Here is a 19338-nt window from a genome sequence, read left to right as displayed (position 1 = left end):
TGCAGCTGGTACTGGATCATCGCTAAGCTCCTGATAGCGAATATGGGACCATAGCTAAGTCCTTGTTGGACTAGATGAACTTAAAAGTTGAAATGATAATCATACATCTCTAGTTCAACATTAATTTGACTATGATCCGATGGGCGGATGGAATCTGGTGCCTGACGGAAACATGGTTCCCTTGAATTAACTGGTTAACCAGCAAATTGATTTATGCTTTGCTGAATGAACAGCAAATTGTCATAGCTGACAACCAGCAAGTTGTATTTTGTTTTACCGAACATGCAGCAAACGACCTGTCACTTTTATGCAATTGAGCATTACTGAATAATTAGCAAATTTCATTTTGCTGAACAGATTGCTGGAAGCACAGCACACCAAAAATCAGCAAAATTTTGGTGGTTTCCAGCAATGAAAATTTGATGTGCCGACTTTTTGTTGTTTTTCTGGTATCTATCCGCATTCTCTAGAGCAGCATGAATCAAATGACTTCACAAACAAATACATACAGGTAATGCAGAAATTCTGAGCTTTGGCAAACAAATGAATTAAACAACTTATATCTTCAAGATTTGTATTCACTGGCCCAATGGGCTGTGAAGCCCATTTGTTGTATAAATTATTGACACACTTCCATATTAATTGATGAGTAAGTTGATGACATAAAAAAGTTAGATATGTCAGCGAAAATAAGATAGTGAAGTCTACCGCTGAATTTTTCTAACTAATAAATATTGCAATTTTTTTTTTCACTTGTACTCTAACTTGTGTCGACGGAAAGCATGAGTTAGTTTCCGCTTGCAAATATTCGATCTGAACAGTGTAACCAGAAAACTTATATTTGTTTTTAAAATACAGTCAAATTTCGCTCGTTGGGCTATGTTTAGTTGGGCTACGTTTTAGTTGGGCTCCCGCTCGTTGGGTTATAGCCCAACTAAATCGAAGCCAAACATCATTTCTGATAACGTTGAATTTCGTTTGAGGGGTTTGTGGATGCATTTTAACGCAGAAAGTAAAATTAATTGAAATAAAAACGAATGAAGCTGAGTATAAATGTAAACAAACAATATTTTAATCAATTGTCAGAGAAACAATATAAGTTTTGTGCCTTAATAATGCAACGTAGAGCTATGCCTATTTTTGAAAGTATTTGAGAACACGTTATTATTGAGCACTCCTTTTTGGCTTTAAATTTGTGGCTTAAGTAAAACAAATTTCGAATTTGGCCCTATGCTGCGTTTGGCTCAGATTTTGACAGTTCGTTTGGCTCACAACATTCTCTCTATCTATTTCTCCATCTAAAGCCTGTAGTACACTCTTTGTCTAATGGTCAAATTTTTGACCTTCTGACATAATGGTCAAATTTATTTGACATCATGGTTGTTGTTTGCCCGTGTTTGCCTCATGTTAAAATTGGAGAGTGACAAATAATTATCTTCGACCAAATTTTTTTTTTGTCAAAAAGTGCCAAATATTTGACGCTTGGTCAAAGAGTGTAATACAGGCTTAAGTTTTGCTAGTGCAAATAGACTTGTGCGATACTTATACTGACAGTGGCAGCTTTTCAGTGGTTCCAGCTCGTATCAACTAGCTGGCATCTCCATCCGATTTGCTTCGCTTTATCGCAGCCAACATCGCAGCGGTTCTACGATGTGTGGGCTCCACTGACGATGACAGACAGCATAACATAGCGTATCAAAAGTGGCGGTGATCTCGTGTACACATTGAGATGTTAGCCCTTGTAACATGTCAGCTAGCTGGTCCGTATGCATAAAATAATATCGATACAAATATCGCGGTTTTCAGTATCGATACGGTCGAGTATCGGACGCTTGTGTATCGATCCAAAAAATCGAAATATCGTCTCAAAAGCATCGATATTTCCGATACCGATACAATATCGCCCATTGCTACGTGTGCGTACTCGGCGTTAGTCAACCCGTGTACCTGTGTATGGACTGTTGCAAGTTGTTTTTTTTGCATGCTCTTGCGGCTGGCTGGGTGATGAGAAATGCAAGTCATGCATCTCAGGGCAGACGTTTGGTGGCAGCTTGTTTCTGGGAGTTCTATTGTAATTTTGCGCGCGACTTTGCGCTTGGCATATCGGGTGTAAAGCTTTCACCTGGCTCTCGCTTGCGGTGTCTGATAATTAGCTACATTGATAAAAACTAAAAATTATGTAGGACCGAAAAGAGCGAGTGAGCTGTTAAAAAGAACTAGTTCAGCTTAGTGAGTGGAACCGCTCTGATCCGCTCACTATAGTGAACCATTTTTCCCACCTCTAGAATGAATTCAATGAATGTTTATTTAACAACCTAAGCTTACAAGCTGCTTATGTACTAGTGTTAGTGAGAACGACCGTAAGGTAATGATCCCAATTCGGTTTATTCGCGTTGAAAGATATTTCGAAGGCTGTTCGCACCTACGTGAACTCTCGTATGTAATTGTCAAAATGTGCGTGAAGACAAAAGCAAAAATATTTCCTTCTTTCTTTTTCGCACGCAGAAACCAAACAAATATCAGCAACACCGTCAACGCGAATACACGACAAACAGGCACTTAGTTCTCAACTTAAACAACCTCGCACTGACCGGCTGTCCCGACCAGTAAAGTTATGCAGTGCTATGTTTTCGAAGTTGCGTGGATTGAGTTCATCATATATGATCCTGTCACAGCCGTGAAAGCCTAACGATCTGCAGTACCATGTACACCATGCACCGAGTTTCCAATCGTAGTCCTTATTTCGTCGCCTAGGTCTGTGGCCGATTGTTCCGATCCGTATTTACTTCTTTGACATTCGCAATTGGGCTGTTTATCCATATCAGTTTTTTATATCATCAGAAAGAGCAACATTTTCTAAGCAAAACGTGATTTTCAAAAATTCTATACCGTTGTCCTTTAGTTTTTAAATCACGAATTAAAACTGCTCGAAATCGCTACAATGACAGTTCGCCCATATAGCAACTGTCTTTATAGCGATTTGGAGCAATTTCTATTCTTCAAAAATCGAAGAACAATTCTATAAAATTTTGAAAAATCACGTTTCGCTCAAAAAAATACTTATTTAGCTGATATATAAAAATCAAAAATCAAAAGGATGTATTATAACTCAATAATCTTAGGACATAGAACTTTCATGTTTTCAGCAAAGTTGTTTAAGTGATTGAGCACTTTAAAATGATGATCTGTTTGTTAAGAAATTTTGTCACTACGTGGGGCTAGTGTATGTGGGAGTTTTGTAACAGGTTGATTTGCATTGACCTGGAAATTACCTCCAAGGCCAGTTCACTCGGACACTCTCTGGACCATGTTTCGATCATTTCTTTTTTAGTTAAAACCCCAGAAACAGTTTCCAGAACACAAGAATGCTCTAGCATCACTTCTGAAAACACCTTGGACCATATTTCGATCAAACCATCATTTTCCTTTTAGTTGAGCACATAGAAGTGGTTTCAAGAAAACCGGGAAGCTCTAGGACTACTTTTAAACATTGTCCTCTGTTATTCCGCATCTTCCGAAGTCCTCCCGGTGATCACCTTGGATCATATACCAGTTGAAAGATCATTTTTGTTCTAGTAGACCCCGCAGAAATAATTAAAAAAAAACATTTTTGTACCTTTGCATTGCGTCGATTTTTATAATAGGATTGATTCTAGGAAAATTCTATTTCATATTTTTCAAATATATTTACCCAGGGAAATCAAACTGAAAAGGTACGTAGATTTTCGCAGATATTTTCAAGTAATTTGTTGTTTTGTGATATATATTGCAAGCTGCATTATTTCACTTGTTGGCAACACCTTTCGTTAATAGCTTCACTGTGGTTTCCTTTGGTCAAAAAAATGACAACACTCGATAAACATTTTGGATAGAATACATTACGACACTTTTCAAAACATAAATACAATCCAAATTATGAAACTACTTTCCGAAATCTCCAACATCTGCCATTAACAGCTCATCCATCAGATTTGTTTGTTTTCCAACGGAAAGGTCCACATCGTCAAGCCCGAGCTCTAACAGAAGATCGCTATTGCAATTGTTCGAACCGTCTTTGCTTTTGTTTAGATCGATATCTTCAAAGTCAGCTAGCAACTGGTCTATTGAAGACTTTTCGTAACTGGCCGAGCCGTTCTCCTTGGCAGTCTGCAAAATTGGTGTCTCCACTGCTTCCTCACCTTGCTGAACTTCTTCCTCCACTTCCTCTTCCGATTGAAATTTTATGGCGGACTTGTACTGAAAGGCACTTGATTTTAAGTCAACCTCGATGGGGAACAGATTAGGAATAGATTCCAATCGCTCAACTGTTTCATTCGCCAAGGTAGATAGGCCTTGAACAAATTTTCTCAATTGGGACGCTAAATCTCGTGCGTGTTTGCATTCCAACAATTCAATTTTTTCTAATACATCGCTACGCAATTTGGCGAATTTAACTCGCGCTTCATGTCGACAACGCAGAATGAGACGATACTCGTAGTTTCCGGTTTCTACGCGATAAAGAGGTTCCTGAATGGCCGCGTAACTATGCTCCTCATCATCCATTTCTTTAATCTTCAAGCAGTACGAAAGATAAGAAAATTTCGCATCTGCGTAGCGCTTTACTGTCAGTTTAGTGTCTGGAATGGCTTTGTGGAGATAGGTTCCCATGTCAGCCAGAATCGGCTTCAAAGTTTTGATCATTTTTATGCCATCTTTCTCCATATTCCGATGCAATTCTCCAAAAATACGAAAAGCCTCCGATGCCCTTGGTTGGGGTTCACGTACGCTGATGGCCGCGAATATGTTTCCGAATGATTGATAAGTTTGAAGTACGTCAAAATGAGCTTTCAGCATCCTGTAGAGACGCATAAGTAGAATCAAGTTTATAGGTACTAACGCTAGTTTACTGTTTACCTTTTGGCTCGTTCCACGAGCCCTTTATACATAGCTTCTGTTCGTTCCAGCTCTTGTAATCGCTTCACCAACGAGTCATTGCACAGAATTGCTCTAGACAGCCCGAGAGTATCAGCAGTGCTGCTGGACATTTTCTCCACCAATCGATGCTTCATCTTCTTAAGAACAATATCTAACGTTTCACCTTGGACTGGGTCAGCGTGTAGTTTATTGTAGTGAATGGTAACCTCTTCGGTAGCTGCTTGAATCATTTTGGCTACTTCGACTTTTGTCTTCCCCTTGACAGATGCTCCATTGACACCCAGCAGTTCATCTCCACTTTGAAGTGTTCCTTCCCGGGCGGCGGGAGTGCCATCGAAAACCTAGTGCGAGCAAAAAATGTAGTTTGAAAATTTGATGATATTATTTTTAGATTTAACAAACCTGAACAATGTACAAACAAGGACAAAGAGGTGCCCCTCCACCGATGCTAATACCTATGAGGTTAGAAGTGTCTTTCTTGATAACGACCGTTCCCGAACTGACAGTCATTCCCCTATGTTAGTGACAGTTAGTGAAATATGTTTAAAAGTTAGATGACTATTACTACTGCTGCAAAATACAACTTACGGAAGTTACTAAAGCCGACAGTAAAAAAGCGGCGTTACAATGTGAAAATATACAATTCATTTAAAAGCATCCAATGTACGTGCATTTTTTGTATTATTTTTTTCCATTGGTATTTTGAAACTACACTAACTAATATTGCCTTTATAATTGAAATCAATTAGATTAAAGATTATAGGATGTATCTAGTTTACGTCACAGCAGAATTGAATGGATGGCGATGATTTTTAAATAACTATCTACTTAAAATATGTTGAACCATTGCAGATGTACTGCACTCTAGCAATAAGTGGCCGATCCTTGAGCCCCTCAAAAGTTTTCACTATCACTGTTTCTGATATTTATTTTCTTTTACAATGCAGCTAAACTTTTTAGTTAAGGTGAGAATGCCTAATAAAAGCCGTGCGTTCAATGTAACGTAAAGCAGCTTTTCTACCAATCTAGCACATAACGATTTTTCCCATGAGGTCAAATTCATAAAACTAAGTTTTAATGTTTTCTTTTAAAATTGTTTAACAAAACCGTAATAAGCTCTCAACGATTGTTTTAACATGCAGTGAGTGATAAAAGATTTTATTAGAAATTGAAGCATAGAATTTGACTGAATGCGAAAATATCGGATGTTGCAAATATGGGACCAATTTTCTCTACAACTTACAGTCGCACCATTTCCTGTCTTTGACAAAGCATAATAATTTTAGTGTCGTCCACACAACCATCAGCGTATAGCACTGGATCTGGGAGATCGTCGTTTGAAACAAAAGCAATTTCTTCCAGTATTTTACCCTGTCCATTACTATCACATACCTTTTGATTATTTCTATTTTAGCGATCAAATTAAAATAAAATCTTTACAAAATCAGCCAAAAATTAAGAAATCGTATCCTACTCACATTTCGCAACTGCTACCTACGACCGACTCACAATCATCGCCTTCGCCTCGAAGAAGCTGACAATCGGCCTCGAATTGATTACAGTTATTGGAAGAATTACTAGAGAGTGGATTTTGACTCTTACTGTCAGCAATTTGTGCAATAACCGTGGTTTGATGGAATTCAAGTTGATGGCATGCGTAAAAAAGGTGATTTTTATATGCCATGTAGATAAAATATTGCTTGTTTTTGTTATAATGTTAAAGTGCTTGAAGTTCAGGCAGATGGTATTGTGAAGAATTTGTTCATAAACATAAATTGAAGGATACGAACGAAAATCGCTCAACGCATGCATGCAATAGGTATTCAGGCTGTTTTGTACTTACATTTTGTCTTCCTCGAGAAAGTAGTCATCTTCGTATTCTTGAAGCATTTTATTAAAAGTTTCTTGTATACAGTTAAGCGAATAAAACTATCGATCGACTGGTGTTCAATCATTGACTTCAAGAATTCACGTTCGATTTTGACGTCTTCTTGTCCTATCAGTACGCTGCCACTTTGTATGCTTGCAACAACGCACTAAACTCACTCTAAAACACAGCCCTGAGATGACAAAAAGGATGTCATTTTTTGGCAAATCGACTTTCAGATCTTGTTGTGATTCTGCGAACTGAACTGTGCACAGAAATGATAAATACTATTAAAATTTTCTATCGAAACGTTTTATCCGATATCTGAATCTGACTGTAGCTGAATAAATTAATTCGTTACAAACGCAACTAGTGGACGAAGCGGCGTTGAATAATGGTAGCTAAAGTTTAAAATAAAACTCACGGTCATTTTTGTTATGCTTTCTCTAAAATTGTTCTATAGTGTTGATAGCGATTACGTATTTTAAACACGTTAATAAATCAAATTATTTCAGTTCTATGCATGCATACATTGTATAACTCAAAAAACGGATATGAAAAATAGATAAATCAAATTTTTTTAATGCATACATTGTATCACTCAAAACACAGATATGAGCAGTGTCTGCTTTATTAGATATATTGTATCAATCATTGATTCTAATTGTGTTATTGTGCGCTTAGGCTGAATCAATGCAAAATGATCAGTTTTATCAATAAAATTAAATTATTGCTCAGGCTGAAAGTGTTTTCTTTTCTTCCAATTTTATTTGTGATAAAAATGTGATAAAAAAGATAAAATTGCTGAGATTGCAGTTTTGGCGTTCTCCATTATCGCTTATGTAGTGTAGCTGTAGACCATTACGTTACATTCTCTTTCTTTTCAATCCAGGCGCTGACTCCGGATGAGTTGCGTAAGAATATACCTAACTGGTCACTAGAATCGGACGGGCAACTCCTTCAATATATGGTTGAAATTTCTAAGGTAAAATTTTTTGTTCGACTGTTTTAACGATTGTGAAGCATTTAATATATATGTAGTTGTTTATTTAGATTGATACTCAACATTTTTAACTACTTTTAGAATTTGGAAGCTAAGTGTAAAAAAACCAAGGAGAATCTAAATCAGTTGCTACTAGAATTAAACGACAGTCAAATACGATTCGCTAATGCATCGAATAACTTCAACGGTGTTCAACAGGTGAAATATGTTGAAAATCGAGTGAAAGACGACGACGAAAGCTTTTACTCAGTACGGGAAGAAGTAGTGGAAACTGGCGAGAAATACTCGCATGCAGAAATTTTCAAAATGACCGTCCAACGGTCAATAACTAACATGTACAAGTGCTTTGAAAGGGTAACAGTGCAGCTAGACAGTGATAGCGATAGTGAAGATGATTCAAATGATGCGGAAGTCACTGCACGAAATACAGTACTGCGAGCGATTCAGAAATATCCTTACATCAACAGACCACTACCGTATGTTATAGGATCACCAGAATGGAAGGAAAAATGGCACGTTGGTTTGATTGACTCAGAAGAGGAATCAGAAACAGAGTGCAAAGAACAGTACTCCGATTCAAGCGATAGCGAACGAATATTTCCTTCGCAAACCAATAGTAATCATACACCATCAGAATCAGAGGGGTCTGTTTGGGGGGTACATTCAGACCCCAGAAGAAGAGATAGATCGATGGAGCCAAGTGTGTCAGGTGAAGATACGCTGTCGATTCATTCAACCTCCAGCTCGATCAGGCCACCAGTCGTCAAAACATTACGGCAACAAAACAAAGTTCAAGTACTGCCTTTTGGACAACAATTTAGACCACCTTCATTATTTCAAGATCAGCCACCAGAGGATACAATCAGCGTGTCGTCAAGTAGATCGAAAATGCTCAATTTGTTTGATGAATCGGATAAAGAAGATTCTACTCCTGCTCATCAAGCGAAACCACAGCCAGTGATAAATCAGCCTGCTTACTTCAGAGGAAATCTGCCTGAGAGGCAAACAGTTAATTTGTTTGATGATGAACCACCATCCCCGTGTCTGGGACGTACAGGAAATTTATCGTCAACTACCGCTGGCAAAACTCAACACAAAAAGTCTGTTAATTTATTTATTGAAAGCGATGAGGAAGAAGACATGACGAATAATAATGATCAAATTTCAAAATCTGTCGATATTTTCCAAAGTGAGCCCCGTGAAAAACGCGAAAATCTAGCAAAACCTGCTACCAATCTTTTTACTAGTAATGATAACGTTCGCCTTGGCCAATCAGTGGTCCAAAAACCTGCTGGTCATATATTCGATGAGGACAATAACAACCCTTATGATGAAGATGATCTCTTCGTACCTGTACAAAAATCTGTCAATGGATCTGGCGACGGTCGTAGCGTTCTAAGGATAACGAATCTCTTTGACGATGAACCTCCTGTGGATGATTTTGATGAAATATTTAAATCAAAAGCTACAACTCACAAACCAATTGGTGGTAAACTAGTGCTGCCTGTTGCGCCGTTACTTCCTAAAAGGGGGGATGGGAATCATAATGAAAGTGTTTCCGAATCAAACGCTGAAAAAACTGAGGTTATTCGTGATGAGCATCATCGTGTATCTAATGAGTACACAGCGCATAAACCCATAGAATCGCAGAAGCAAATTGCGACTGATGCAATGATCAGTAAAAAAGTTAATCTTTTTGATGATAACGACGACGATCAAGATCTTTTTGCAACAATGAGGCAAACAAACAAATCTGCACCGATTTCAAAAATCAATCTCTTTGATGATGAAGATGATTCCTTTCTATTTGCAAGCAAAGATGATAACCCAGTTGTTGCAAATATTTTGGAAACAAAATCCCCCCAAGTAGGTAGTAGTAAACAGAACACAAGTATTCGATCGGAGATATTGAAGAAAAAATCAATTTTCGATTCCGATTCTGCTGAGCAAAGTGAGGAAGATAAACCTTTTGATAGCTTGAAAATAAACAAAAGTAATGGATCTTTAAGTTCGAGAACGGAATCTTTACCGCAAAAAGAACAAACAGGTCCTAGTGCGCAATTTCTTGTTGACGACATTCAAAGACAAGCTTCAACTTCCATAGCAAAGCCAGTGATAAGCAGCACAGAAGTAAATTCATTGGATCCATCGGAGCATTTGTCACCTCTTGTTGAAGAACCAATAAAAAATCCGGAAATTTCAAATGAAATTGATTATTATCTTATCACCCCAAAAAAATCTGGAAACAAAGAAACAAGCCTACCCGAGGTAAAAACTCAAGCAGCAAACGTGGATGAATTTGAATCTAATGATTCGGGAGATGCAGTGCAAAGCCATGTTGATGAAATAAAGGTTGTTGAAAAAGATAAACATGAAATAGAACGACAAACTGATGATAGTATTGCTCATACTATAGTAGTTTCACAGCCGTCTGAGGAAAATACCTCTGTAGCCAAATGTGCCTTGAATTTTAGCTCAATGGGATTGTTTGACGATGTTCCTCCACCGGATGATAACATATTCGAAGAAGCGCGTTCTTCAATTACCTTAGATCATAGTGATGATCCAGGCTTTTATGCTGGACAAACTTCTGCACGGACTGCCATTTCATCGGACAGCATAAATCGTAGTCGATATCTTTTCATGGACGACGAAGGTCCCCCACCAGATGATTTAAACCCGCAGTTAGCTAAAGACGAAGTAGATGATCTACTATCATCCCGCCAAACTGTAAAGAGCATTTCGAGCATAGTTGAAAATGATAAGTGTAGTGGAGTGAGCAATGAAAATAAGAGAGAAAAATCAAAAATAAACAAATTGTCTGCCAAAGTTAACATTAATGTAAATGCTTTACTACCCGGAGCCCGCAGGCCTCCGACAGTTGACAACAAATCCGACAGCGAGGCAACAGTGTCAGAAATTCAGACCATAATTCAACAAAACAATTCATTTGAACCGGAAAACAGCGCAGGTAAGTTGGTTGGATTAAATAAAGACCGTGCGCGTATCCAGGTTAAACGAAAACCTTCGTCGCGACAACACAGAAGAGCTCATTACGAAAACACTGTACAAGGTCATTCTAGCATATTGACAGCCTCTGGTGTTCAATCTCAACAAGACACTCATGCTGAAGAAATCCGAGTAGTAGTTGGCTCGGAAATGAAATCTCAGCACGTAGAGATAACAGCAAATGATATCGTTTCTAATCCGTTGATATCCAATCAACTGCCTAGTGAACTCTTGCAGCAAAAAATATTTGAAGTTAAAGATGATGAAGATAAACTTGTTAACAATCAGCCAGTTGAATCAAAATCGGTTAAATCTGAACCAAAGACACTACTGCCAACTTCAATATTGTCGGGTGAAACATCGAAGCCTCCCGAAATTACAGTGGCAGCAGACAAATCAAAACGGGGGCCATCCACAAGAAAACTATTCTCCGATAGCGAAACCGATGATGACGATGATCTGTTTGGCGAGCTAACGAAACATGTTACTGTGTCGAAGCCTGTCACGTTAATAGTTGACCAAACGAAAAGCACTCCACAGTCAATTCAGAAGATAACTTCAGTTGCAACAAAAGTTGTTGATACATATTCGGCGCCTTCTAAGGCAAGTCAATCAAAGTCAATTTTTGATGATTCTGATGATGAGAATGATTATCTGTTTTCAAAACCCAACCCAAAAACTCAGCCTACTCCAGTTATGGTTGATAACGCTAAATTTAGCATTAAAACAGCAAATCACAAAAATAAGAGCATATTTGGATCAGATGATGAAGAAGAAAGCGACGATTTATTTGGTTCAAAAGCTACGAAGCATAGTTCCGTAACTGCAGCGTCGATGAAAATCACAAAACCGCCAATCCAAACAAAGAGTTTATTTGGCGACGATGACGACGATGACGACGATGATGACCTGTTTGGATCCAAAGGCAGTGAGTTTTTTCAATATATAAGTTCAAGGCTTCAAAATCAAATAAACTTTTTTGTACATAATATTTCTAGTTTTTTGGGAGAAATTTTTTTTTTGTTTTAAAAATATTCAAAAACGTTTTATTCGACGCCAATTTATATTTTTTTCTTTATCGTTTTAGGACCAACAATAAAACCCACGTCATCGTTTACTGGAATAAAGAAACCCGATAGTAACCGAACAAAAATGTCAACTACAGTTGCTTCCAATGATCCATTAGCAGATTTGTTTGGGTAGTGAGCGGTATTTTTACTGGCTTAATCGGTTTGTGGTGAAAATTGGAAGTTGTGCTATCTAGACTGGAAATTGTTTTTTGCATTGTTTTCCGAATCATTTGTGTTCGGTCTATGTTATACAAATTGCTATAGGAAAACACTAAATATGTAAATCTAGTCAAAATTCATCAGCTGAACAAAAGTTTCTACTAGATGCGGAATTAATTCGATTCTTCAATTTTTATCATTCCATTTTTGCATTCTAAACCAGCACGTATTAGTTGCTTTGCTTTAAGTATATTTTTTCAAGGGCAGTGCAATTTGCTTAATTTTTTGCAAGGTTCATATTAGGTGCTGTAATAAATTCAATATTATATTAACTTACTCTACCCATGCAAACAAGTTGTACGTTTGTTCTATGTCGTTTCCGTTTTTGCGATCGTTCTGCGCCGTGTCGTGCTACACTTTTCAGTAAATTTTGACAACGATTATATTAATGTGTTGGTGTTTTTTTAAACTACAAGAAACTTTGTTTTATTTGAGTGCTACACCATCGCAAGTGGTGGAGAAAAAGTTTAGTTCTAGTGTAGACGCAAAACTTGAAATGAACGTTTTTAGTGCAAGCGTGCTACACCGGAGCAGTGCATTGCTGAACCGAAAACGACATAAGAATATAAATATTATCTTTTTCCGCAAACACTACTCACAAATTCGTATTGCTGAATGGCAACTTTTAAAGTTTACGTTGTCTTTATATCCTGATTACCAGCAATTGTTTACAGCATCTTAGAGGGTTGTATATTTGAAAAATGACACATGATTTAATTTTTGCGCGTTTACAAGTATTCATTCAACAGAAAAAATAGTTTGATTTCATCAAAAACAAGTTATATCGAAACATACGTTATGAATCGTTATGCATACAATCATAGAATATTATAAACAATTTTAATTGTTATTCAATTGTACATATATAATAGGTTTATAATAAACTATTGTAAAAAATTACACTGTTGTTTTATTTTGCAGTTTTGGAGATGCGCTTATACAGCAAGGCCAAAGGCCTTTTACCAGAGCTTAGGGAAAAGATTTTCAATTACCCATTGAGTGCTCTATTGAGGTTAAAAATATGTTCACAGCCAAAATGGTTTGTTTGACTGGCATAGTGCCTTTGGCTAAGTTGTTGATAATAATTTTGTCCTTCCAAAAACAATTAGGAAATTTTTTTTTCTAAATATTTTAACATTTATTTTTTATTTCTCCATAATCGGACTGCCCTCAATAATGTTTTGCAGTTTTCTTACAAAAAATGTAATTTTAAAAAATAAGCTTTTTACATATCTAGTAATTTTTTAATTTTTTTTTCAAAAAAAAATTTTTTAGTGTATATTTTTTTAAATTATCATCTACAATTTTGCCGAGAACGTCAGACCGATCAAATAAACCGTTTTGGCTCTGAAAATATTTGTAATCATCAGTACCTTCCCAAAACAACTTCTCAAAAATGAGTCGTTTCAAAAATTAAGGTTGTAGGGTGTAGAATCCACATTGAAGCCTTCACGTGGTTGACTACGCATTTTCATTGGAACAAGATTCGGAAATAGTTAAAGGGTTACTTATAAAAACACTGTCTTATGTTTTCATCACCATAACAAACATGAGGATATGTTCTCACATGTTACGCATTAACTATTACCGAGTGGTATGCCGTTGAAAATTGGAAGTCGACCACCTGGTGGCTCGAAGTCGGCTATTTGTGGCTTCAACACACTTCCACCTTAAACCAATAGCACAAAATGGCATCTTCGCGAAGTTTCAGCCAAATCAAAAATGGTCGATGAAATTGGTTGCCCGTTTTCTAGTGGCATTGCTCCAAAAGCTTATTCTCTACAGGTACCACAAGATTTGTTTGCTGTGCTGGCATGGTTCAGCTTTTTTTTGTGCATTTCGCACGTGCTTTCGCAATGTTTTCTTAAATCAGCGCCAACTAGAAAAAGGTTGACAAGTGTTAAATATATCAGGGCAGCCCAGTTATATGGCAGCAATGCAAGGAAGGATTCTGAAACGGTTACAAAAATAATAGTTGTCTAGACGTGCTGTTTATTCGAATGAAATAAATGCGGATATAGAGCGATATATGACGAGCTGATATAGATGCTGGATTCCTTTTGTTGTTTTGAACATCACAACCTGTTTTTTCTTTTGTAAGATTTGGACCAATGTGCCATTGTTTTGGTTTTTTTTTGGTAACTTTTTTCTAATGTTAATGTTAATTTTAATTGATGCATCATGGATGGCAAAGACTCAAGAAACTGGTGGCATTTTCGCGAGTTATTCTACCAATCTAATTTTAACGCTTTCGTTTACTTTTTGGCAAGGCAAGGAATAATAGTATGAAAGCCCGCCTCATAATCCATAAGGAGCAATTCTCGCTGAAACTAGGCCACTAGGTGCACAAGGTCTTTCAAATTTGATATAAATGCACATAGTTATTATAAATAGAGGAAAAATGATAATGCCATTTTTGTTTGATCGAATTTGTTGACCCCTTGGTCACCAAGGGGCGGAACAGTTTTCAGAAAAGTTGAAATTTTAGCAATTCTTGATGTATTTTTTGAGCTATATATCTAAAATTCGTTATGTAAAACATTACAAGTAGCACTTTTCTGTAAAGAGGAATGATAGGGCTTTCATTTGAAGTGATCAGAATTTAGGCCGCCATCTTGAATTTGACCGCCATCTTGGATAATATCAGAAAAATGCAATTTTGACCGTGTTCGCAACTACCGATTTTCGATCTGAGACCAGCTTTGGAAAGCTGAGAAAAAATGCTATAAGATGCAAGAAAGAATTAGGTGAGCATCAGTGTTAACCTATCAATTGAACCTATTTTCCAAGCTGAGTTTCAAAATATTCAACGCACACCGCGCGATCTACGTAGTGACCTGTCTACTGTGACCAAGTGGATGCACATGTTATATCATACTAGCTCCATAAATCATAATCGATTGATGCTACAACTAGTACGCTACTACTGTTTTTTTTTGAGTTTAGTGAGAATCAGGGTTGCAATATTTCACAGTCAGTGATCAATTCTCAGTTGAAACTGAAAACTGCGAATATCAATTTCAACACGAACGAGCTGAAAATAGAAATTGCTTTCAGTTCCACTCAGTTGACAGTGATAATGTTGACAGGCAGCGTTACTGTGATTTCGCACACGCTGACTTTATGCAATGGATTGGCCCAGATCACAAAATTTCGATAATAATTAAGTCAATCATTTATTTTACTGGCATGATTCTCACTGAAAGTTGACTCGGGTGACACTCAAAATCAGTTTGAAAAGAGTGAGAGTGAAACTGCTGTTGTATCATTTTCATTTTGCAGTGTCGAAATTTTGCAACACTGGTGAGAATAATGAATACAACACGAGCATGTTAGATACTAACAAAGCGATAGGTTTTTTATTACTGAGCAGCTCCACCAAAAATGTTCCAGTTTTAATATTTTATTTATGTTGTCATTTTTAATTTGATGAAACTTTGCATAGACGTTTCCATAGGCAAAAGATGTCATTTTATGCTTTTTTTAAGTTATTATCTACAACTTTATCGAAAACGTCATACCGATCAAACAAACCGTTCTGGCCCTAAAAATATTTGTAATCTAAATACCTTCCCTAAATAGCATTTTCAATAGCTTCTCAATAATGAGTCGTGCTCCAAAAAATTAGACTAATAGCATAAAATGATTCTTTTGCCTATAGAAACGTCTATGCAAAGTTTCAGCCAAAATAAAAATGACAGTATAAATAAAATATTAAAACTGGGACATTTTTTGTGGAACTGCTCAGTAATAAAAAACCTATCGCTTTGTTAGTATCTATCATGCTAGTGTTGTATTCATTATTCTCACTAAACTCAAAAAAACAGTAGTAGCGTACTAGTTGAAGCATCAATCGATTGTTTTATGGAGCTAGTAGGGTATAACATGTGCATCCACTTGGTCACAGTAGACAGGTTACTACGTTGATCGCGCGGTGTACGTTGAATATTTTGAAACTCAACTTGGAAAATAGGTTCAGTTGATGGGTTAACACTGATGCTCACCTAATTTTTTTCTTGCATCTTATAGCATTTTTTCTCAGCTTTCCAATGCTGGTCTCGGATCGAAAATCGGTAGTTGCGAACACGGTCAAAATTGCATTTTTCTGATATTATCCAAGATGGCGGTCAAATTCAAGATGGCGGCCTGAATTCTGATCACTTCAAATGAAAGCTTTATTATTCCTCTTTACGGAAAAGTGCTACTTGTAATATTTTACATAACGAATTTTAGAGATATAGCTAAAAAAATACATCAAGAATTGCTAAAATTTCAACTTTTCTGAAAACTGTTCCGCCCCTTGGTGACCAAGGGGTCAACAAATTCGATCAAACAAAAATGGCATTATCATTTTTTCTCTATTTATAATAACTATGTGCATTTATATCAAATTTGAAAGACCTTGTGCACCTAGTTGCCTAGTTTCAGCGAGAATTGCTCAAGGTAAACGTCAGACAGAAAGATTGGAAAAAACGGTACGAAGTAAATACGGATCGGCACAAACCTATGATGAACTGCGAAGAAATATGGACTACGATTGGAAACTTGGTACACGGACCTGCATATCGTTGTGCTTGCACAGCTGCAACAGGATCAAATATGATAAACACAATCCACGCAGCATCGAAATCGTAGCAATGCAAAAACTTCGTTGGTCGGGACAGAATGTACGGAAAAGCCGACATCAAGAGGCTACTTCCTGCCCAAGTTTCGGCACCACCAACGAACCGGGGCCTGGCTTCATAAGGATAGATAGAATGCGTTAATGCAGCCGATCAGTGTGAGGATGTGTAAGTTGAGAATTAGGGGCGGTTCTTCAACTATAGTATCACCAAAGTGCATTACCCATACGAAGTAAGACCCGATGACGAGAAATAAGTGTTTTATGCGCAGTTGAAAGAGGTATATGTAACGTCCGCAACGGGCGTTAAGATCGTCACCGGTGATATGAACGCTCAGGAAGAATGGGAGGCAATGCACATACTGGTGATCGGGCCAAGCAGCCTGCACCTCACATCAATTGATAACGGCCAACGTTGTGTGAACTTCGCCATCTCCTGCAGTATGATAGTGAGAAGTACCTTCTTTCCCCGCAAAGATAACCACGAAGCCACCTGGAGATATCATTTGACTTACAAGTGGAGAACCGAATCGCCCATGTTCTAATCGACTGTTAATTCTTCTAAGAAGTCATAAACATTCCAACATACCGCAGGTCGGGTATATATTCGGGCCAATACCTCGTTGCAGTATGCATGCGCTCAAAACTCTCGACGGTGAGCATCATACGGCAAAGTTGCCCGCCGCGACCAAACGTTTAGCAACTGCGGGACGCCGCCGTGGCACAGGAGTAGCGCAGCAACTGAGAGTAGTACTACCAACGGAAGAGCAGAATGGCGAAGCTACTCAGGGACATCCGACCAGCCCTAGACAGTATTGCTGTAGCGACACGGGGTAAAATGGATCCAAACAGGACAAACGACTGGTTTGACGACGAATGTGAACAGTTAAAGGAAGAGAAGCGTGCCGAATGAGCTCGAATGCCGCACCACCGAAAAAGGGCGAACGTGGATCGCTACCGACGCGTACGGAACAGACAAAACGCGGTCGCCAGCAGGAAGATCGAGATTGCGAGGCTATGGAGGAACTGTACCATGCAAATGACACACGAAAGTTTTATGAGAAGCTAAACAGTTCCCACAAAGGCGACGTCCCACAAACCGCTATGTGTTACCTGGACGGTAACCTTCCTAAGAACAAGTGTGAGGTGATTGAAAGGTGGAAGCAGTACTACGGCGAGCACCTTAACGGCGATAAAGCAAAGGACGACGACGAAGTGACAGTTGGTCAACGACTGGATAATGCGTACCAGAAGTACACCCTTACTAGTGGCAGCTTGCCTGAGCGTCTGTTCTCCATGTTAGGGGCAGCTCAAACAGCGTCTAATCTGGAGCGGACGGCTGAATAACGAAATGCAGTGTTTCGCTAGCTACACCCAAGACGGCAGCCCTGTCGCGAGACTAGGCACCCCCTACCCTTGCAAGGCAGCATGCCGAAAAACTAAAATACTACGAACAATCAAGAATTGAATACGGACCGGAACAATCGGCAACGACCTAGGCGACGACGATTGGACGCTCGGTACATTGAACTGTAGATCGAATCAGCTAGAACCCCGCCCCGACCCGCGCATCGTGACGAATGACAGCAGCCAGCGATGCGTCAACTTCGCAGCTTCCCGAGGACTGACAGTTCCTTCTTTCTTCGAAAGGACATCCACAAAATCATCTGGAGATCACCTGACCAATGCACAAACCAAATTGACCATGTTCTAATCGATGGGCGGGTTTTCTGACATTATAAACGTACGCACCAATCGCGGTACCAGTACCTAGTTGCGGTAACTTTGCGCTCAAAGCTATCGACCGTATACCACGCCGACATCGCCGAACTTTGCGGCTTAACATCAAGCAGCTCTGGGATCCCCATACTCCGGAGGAATACGCGTACTGAAAAAAGATAGGATTTTCATTTGTTCAGCAAAGTTTCATATTTTTCCACGTTCTAAAACTTTGCCGAATTATTCCTCTATCTCTTAACACAAAAAAGTTAATATTTTTGATATGTGAAAACCTACTGTAACATATGCTCGCCGTACTCTTATATGGGTGAATTGGGACAAATGGAGCCTAAAAGAGTTTATAGTACTTCAGCTTAACTTCATGGAAAAGTATTGACATTATGATTCCACTTGTCCCTTTTTAACCTATACGTTGTTGAAATTATCGAAAAAATAAGCTAAAATATGATATAACTTTGTAAGAAAAAGTCCTGGAGATTTATGGTCTTTGGCAAAAATGTGTGTTTTGTGGGGCCTAACAATTCCTATGAACAACACTTTCGTGTAAAATGCAACTAACAAAAGTTAAGTACAAAAAACTAACTTTAAGTAAGTTCCGTGTAATATACTTTATAACTTTGTAACGAAAAAAGATAGGATTTTCATTTGTTCAACAAAGTTTCATATTTTTGAGTTTTCTACAATTTTGCTAAATAAACTATTCTTCTCACTCTCAACACAAAAAAAGTTATTTTTTTTTATTTTTAGTATAGTAAACTTCATATTTTTTGACAATTTGCGATCATGTGGGTCATTCATGCAAACAATTGTTTCGAAAACACTTTTAAGCTAGGATGAAGGTGAAAGGCGCTATGGAATTAAGTTCCACTTTTTGGAGGTTCGTGAGCAGTACCAA

The 19338-nt window shown here is 38.0% G+C and overlaps 2 protein-coding genes across 3 annotated transcripts; one reads left to right on the top strand and one right to left on the bottom strand.

The window, feature by feature from the left end:
- Window positions 1-3858: 3858 nt before the first annotated feature.
- Window positions 3859-6916, bottom strand: LOC129728889 (PRKCA-binding protein). Of its 2 annotated transcripts, XM_055687362.1 has the most exons (6): window positions 6758-6913; window positions 6393-6515; window positions 6158-6319; window positions 5317-5428; window positions 4894-5255; window positions 3859-4834 (listed from the first exon to the last, which is right to left on the bottom strand). In XM_055687362.1, the coding sequence occupies exons 1-6, from the start codon at window positions 6802-6804 to the stop codon at window positions 3922-3924; spliced, it is 1719 nt and encodes a 572-aa protein (XP_055543337.1). In that variant the 5' UTR covers window positions 6805-6913; the 3' UTR covers window positions 3859-3921. The 2 variants fall into 2 exon arrangements, with proteins under 2 accessions (XP_055543337.1, XP_055543338.1); XM_055687363.1 differs by lacking the exons at window positions 6158-6319; window positions 6393-6515 and having other exon boundaries at window positions 6758-6916.
- Window positions 6917-6970: 54 nt separating this feature from the next.
- Window positions 6971-12901, top strand: LOC129728888 (WASH complex subunit 2). Its single transcript, XM_055687361.1, has 4 exons — window positions 6971-7178; window positions 7674-7766; window positions 7866-11721; window positions 11881-12901. Exons 1-4 carry the CDS (start codon window positions 7176-7178, stop codon window positions 11994-11996), a joined length of 4068 nt encoding a protein of 1355 aa, XP_055543336.1. The 5' UTR covers window positions 6971-7175; the 3' UTR covers window positions 11997-12901.
- The last annotated feature ends 6437 nt before the right edge of the window (window positions 12902-19338 follow it).

Source organism: Wyeomyia smithii, chromosome 3, assembly GCF_029784165.1.
Source record: "Wyeomyia smithii strain HCP4-BCI-WySm-NY-G18 chromosome 3, ASM2978416v1, whole genome shotgun sequence".
In the NCBI taxonomy this organism is placed as follows: domain Eukaryota; kingdom Metazoa; phylum Arthropoda; class Insecta; order Diptera; family Culicidae; genus Wyeomyia; species Wyeomyia smithii.
This window is presented reverse-complemented; position numbering and strand designations above follow the sequence as displayed.